Source organism: Elephantulus edwardii, unplaced genomic scaffold (genome assembly GCF_000299155.1).
Source record: "Elephantulus edwardii isolate Elephantulus edwardi_28Jun2011 unplaced genomic scaffold, EleEdw1.0 scaffold00031, whole genome shotgun sequence".
NCBI classification, from domain to species: domain Eukaryota; kingdom Metazoa; phylum Chordata; class Mammalia; order Macroscelidea; family Macroscelididae; genus Elephantulus; species Elephantulus edwardii.
In genome coordinates, this window is record NW_006399781.1 from 17,597,574 (window position 1) to 17,603,199 (window position 5,626).

At 36.1% G+C, this 5,626-nt stretch overlaps 1 protein-coding gene across 1 annotated transcript in view; it reads left to right on the forward strand.

Moving 5' to 3' along the window:
• The first annotated feature begins 316 nt into the window (after positions 1-316).
• The window catches only part of LOC102850668 (general transcription factor IIE subunit 2-like), a 128,647-nt gene continuing 123,337 nt past the window's right edge, over positions 317-5,626 (forward strand). The window contains exon 1 of the mRNA XM_006884128.1: positions 317-479. Coding sequence (XP_006884190.1) covers positions 317-479 — 163 coding nt within the window. The remainder of the gene's footprint in view (positions 480-5,626) is intronic.

Here is a 5,626-nt window from a genome sequence, read left to right on the forward strand (position 1 = left end):
ATCCTGCATAGCGCTATCATCATGCTGACAAAAGTGGAGAGGGTCAGTGAAAAACAGGTTATCTTCACTGAAATGGATTGTCACAGTGACTACAACAGTGGGCTGGAGCATGAGGGTGATTGTGGTGATGGTACATGTTAGATGCTAATTAAATAATTAGTTGAATGGATACTTGGTGAAATGCAAGGTCTAGAGAAGTAATAATAAAGGATAATAGTGCTTGTGCAGTAATTCTTGTTGGAATCTATGTATTTGATATACAATGTTGAGTGACTTACTCTCTTTTAAAGGTATTTATTTTTGTCTTTGTAGCAATATGGATCCAAATCTTCTGAGAGAAAGAGAGCTGTTCAAAAAACGAGCTCTTTCTACTCCAGTTGTCGAAAAACGCGCAGTATCTTCCGAGTCATCATCATTATCAAAGAAGAAGAAAGCAAAGCTAGAGCATGGAGGATCCTCAGGTTCCAAACAAAATTCTGGTCAGTAAATTGACTTCTTAGGACTGTTTCCTTTTTTGTTTTTAAAAAACCAGTTTAGTCATGACAAGTTCATTACCAGGTTCAGCATTCATTTGATTGTTAGAGTGTAAAGGATGAAAAGATTAGAGCATTTTTACTCTTAAGATACTCATAGTCTTGTAGTTAAAAATGTAGATGATTAATAAATAAAAAGTAGATGATTATCTCCCCCCCCTTTGGTACAATTTATATACCAGATATTTCTCCAGTTTTAGAGGCACATGGAAATAATTTAATAAATTTGCAGAATTGCAAACTATTACTACAATGCAGATTTAGAATATTTTGTCACCACCAAAGAAGCCCCAGTGCTCATTTGCAGTTACGCTTCATTTCTACACCAGCCAAGGCAACACTATGTAAAAAGAACTGCCTTCTACCTATATAGATAGTCATCTTCTGGCTGTTTGAAATAAATGGAAGAGTCTGACTTCTTTCTCACCTAATACATAGGTTTTTAAAGTTTTGTTACATGGGTACTTTGTTAACTTAGTTTACATACTGTAAAAGTCTTCCATTTTAAGTTTTCAAGTCAGTATAATAAATTTATGGAGTTGCTCAACCATTACCTCAATCCAATATTAGCACATTTCTGCGACTCCGGAAAGATCCCTTGTGTCATTTGCTTTCCACTCCAGACCTAGACCACCACAAGTCTCTGTCTTTATGGATTTGTTTTTGTATTCATATCCTTGCCTTCTATACCATCATCTCCTCTAGCCTTATTGCAGATATTATGGATTTGATTTTAGACCACCAGAGTAAAGCAAGCCATACACATTTTTTTTGGTTTTTCTGTATATGTAAAAATTATGCTTACATTATACTGTAGTCTGCTAGAGGAACTCTGGTTGTATGGTAAGTTAAATGTTAGGCTGTCATCCTGAATGGTTGTGTTTTGAACTTGCTGCTATTCACAGGGAGAAGGATGAGTCCTACTCTGCCTGTTAAGATTCATTTGGAAACCTTAGTTGGAATCAGTTTTTCTGGTAGAAGCTTTAAAAATCTGTTTTAGGAGCTTCTAGTGACATTGTGGGTTAGGCTTTGGATTACTAACTGAAAGGTTGGTGATTTGTATACACCATCTGCTGTGAGGGGAGGAAATGTGATATTTTGTCTCCTCCAATTCCATTAAGAATGTATAGCCTCAGGGAGCTCTGGCAGCTTAGTGGCAAGAAGCTGCACTGTAATCCCAGGGTAAGCAGTTTGAATCCTACAGGTGCTCAGCTGGAGAAGGAGGGGCAATCTTCTCTTCTCCTGTGCCAGTCAGATCCGATTTGATGGTACACACACAAAATAATAAAGTAAAAATTAAAAAAAAAAGTACAGCCCCCAAATTTTGATGGGGAAGTTCTTTCTGGCCTATAGAGTCACTCTGAGTCACAGTTGGCTTGGTGGTGTGCTTTATAGTGGGTAGTCTATTAAGTATACAATGTAGCATTATGAAAAAGTTTGTAAATTACTAAAATATATGGACTTATAGGCATGAAATGAGCATGTGTGTTTTGAAAAATGGCACCAGTAGACTTAATACAGGGTTGCTACAACAAACCTTTAGTTTGTGATTTGGGCAGTGGCGGGAGGGGAAGGTAATTTCTACAAAGCATAAGATGAATGAAGCACAGTGAAACAAAAGATGCTGTGTTCTGTTTGACTCTCATTAGGTGCTCTCTCGAGTTGGCTCTTATTCATAATAATGACCATGTACTCTAAAACAAAGCAGTGTGCAGCCCTGTGCCATCTGTTCAATCCCAGCTCTTCTTAAGCCCATTATTGCAGTCACTCATTAAAGGTGTTTCTCTGTTTGCTGATCCTCCACTTTGCCAAGAATGATGATGTCCTTTTCCTAAGACTGACTCCTCCTGATAAGATGCACTAGTATGTGAGTCGACACTTCATCATCCTTACCTCTAAGGAGCGCTCTGGTTGTACTTTCTCCAAAACTTCTCTTTGTTGTTTTGGCAGTCTATGGGATATTCAATACTCTTATCCAATACCACATCTGTTGTTCTTCTGTCATCCTTATTCATTATCTGGTGCAAAGTCTCACTACCCTAGGAAACACTCTGGTTGTACTTCTTCTAGAGACTGATTTGTTTATTCTTCAGGCAGTTCATGATATATTCATTAAGAATACATACTTTTCTAAGACTAAAAAGTACAAATTTCCATTTTCACCATTCTTGCCTCTAAGGAACAATCCAGCTTTTTTTTTTTTTTTTTTTTTTTTTTTTTTTTTTTTGTCTTTTGGTAGTCTGTGTTGTGTTTCATATTCTTACTTAACTACATAATTCAAAGGTCTCAATTCTTATTTTGTCTTCTGTCTCCATATATTTATTTATAAACATTTCATACAGATGAATCATATAATATGTGATCTTTGATTTTAATATGGCTTCTTTGACTTACTATACTTTGAGTTTCATCCTCATATCCTACTTTGTTCTGTTTTATTGTGGAGAATATTTTGTTATAAGAACATACCACAGTTTGATGATTTACTAGTTAATGGACACTCAACTTGAATTGTTTATACTTTATTGACTGTTATGAATAGTGCTGCTGTGAACATTCATGCTTAAGTTCTCTGGTCATGCCTTTTAATTTCTTTTGGGTAGATCCAGCGTTCAGTTGCTGGATCACATAGTAAACTTATATTTAATCTTTTAACAAACTATATACTGATTGTGTCATTTACATTCTCAGCAGCAGTGATTGAGGGTTCTGATTTCTCTACATATTTGTCAACTCTTAATATTCTCTGCTTTTTTATTTAAGCCATTCTGGTGGGAGTAGAGTGGTTTCATTGTGATTCTGAGGTATACTTCTGTAATTTGTAATAATGTTGAACACAGTTTCATGAATTTATTGACCATTTTTGTATTTTTCATTAATTATCTGTTCAGATCTTTTGACTGTTGTGAGGGTTAATGGGCTATTGTCTTACTTATCTGTAAGAGTTCTTTATTAATTCTGGGTACAGTTCTTTGATAAGATGAACGATTTGCAAATATTTTCTCCAAATCTGTAACCTGTTTTTATTTTCTTAATTATATATATTTTTTAAATTCTTTTATGTGAATGGTGCAGCAGTTTACAAATTATGTTACTTTCATTACAAACATTGATAGATACTTTGTTTTGCAACATTATGTCAGAAGAGTACTGCTGGCTGAATCTGATTTCCATGTTGACCATCTGAATATCTTCTTCCTAGCATACTTTGGACATATTGTGAGGAGAGACAGGTCCTTGGAGAAGGACAGCGCAGGAGAGGAAGGCCCTCTATGAGGTGGATTGATTCAGTGACTGGGATAATTGGGATGGGAGTGTCAGAGACAGTGCGATTGGCACAGGACAGAGCAGAGTTTAGGGCTATTGTACATAGGGTCGCTATGAGTCGCAAGCGACTCGACAGCACATAACAACAACAACAATTTTGTAATTGGTCTTAATTGTGTTTTTTGATATGCAAACCTTTTTAGGTGTATTAAATTTTTTAAACTGTGATTTTAGTGAAAGTTTTAAAAAGAGAGTGGTTTTCACTCATTTATTCTTACACATTTTCCTCCCTCTCCCTCCCCATAAAGGACTTTGTAATGCTTGTCCTGCTCTTCTTTATTGTCATAGTTTTAATCACCCTAACACAGTGTATGAGAGTACCAATCTCTCCACATCCTCACCAGCATTTGTTGTTTGCTGCCCTACATCAAAAAATGTCTTCAGGCGAGCTTTGGTGGCCTAAGGGCAAGAAGCTGGACTGCAATCCAAGAGGTGCACGGTTCAAATCCATCAGATGCTCTGCTGGAGAAGGAGGAACAATCTCCTCCAGTACCAGTCAGATCTGATTTGACGGTACACACAAAAAAACAATAAAATAAATTTAAAAAAAAAGTCTTCAATTCTGTAAAAAGGAAGCCTACAGACTGGGGGGAAAATTTTAAAGTGACCTATCTGAAAAGGGGCTCATATCTAAAACTTTAGAATACTCCAGCATAAACAAGAAAAGGATGAACAACCCAATCACAAAATGGGCAAAAGAGCTGAATAGACGCTTCACCAAGGAAGAAAGTCAAATGACCAACAAATACATGAATAAAAGCTCAAAATTACTAGCTTTTGGAGAGGTCCAAATCAAAACAATGAGCTATCATCTCTCCCTAGCAACAATAGCAAAATTCAAACATGTTTAGTTTAGATGAAGTCCAACTTGCTAGTTTTTTCCTTAAATCACTATGTTCTTAGTGTCACTTCTAAGAAATCTTTGTCTAACCCGAAGTCATAGGAAATGAACTCCTAAGTTTTTTTATAGCAGTGTTATAGTTTTAGCTCTTATAATTAAACTTATGACAAGAGTTTATTTTTAAAAATTGTTTTTATTCTTGGGAATGGACACCACTTCAGCATTGTTGTCATGTGCAGTTCAGCAACTTTATGGTCTTCATGTTGTGCAGTCATTCTCACTGTCCTTATTGTTCTTTTTCCATTAACATAAACTTCCTACCCCATTAAAAGTGTTGTCTTTTTTAATTACTGTTGTCAGTTTGATATCTCAGATAGCTGGTTCTTTAAAGTGCACAGTACTTAAGGTAGAAGACCGTCCATTAGAAGGATTGATACAGTGACTGCCACAGTGGACTACAGTATGACATTCATCCTGTGGATGATGCAGGATGGTGCAAGGTTCAGGTTACTATCAGTTATAGTTGATTCAGTGTAAAAACAACAATAAACAGTTTTGTCACACTGACCTATATTTCTGTTTTCTTAATTGCTGTAGTACTGCACAAGTAGTGAGGCACTGAAGGAGTAGAAAGATATCAGATGGGTTGAACATGGTAGAGATCATAAAGGTAGCATAGGATAGGACAAAATTTTTATTTAGGGCCAACAATGAGTTGTATTCAACTCTTAGGCACCTAACAATAACATTGTAACATATTATTTTTATACCACCTGAATTTCAGAATCATCTCAGGAACAGGTTTGAGGCCTTGAACACTAATGAGTGAAGACCAGATGAGTTGTGGGAGGATGTCAAAGATATCATTCAGGAAGAGTGTAAACGGTCATTACAAAGACAGAAGAGGAAGAAAAGACCAAAATGG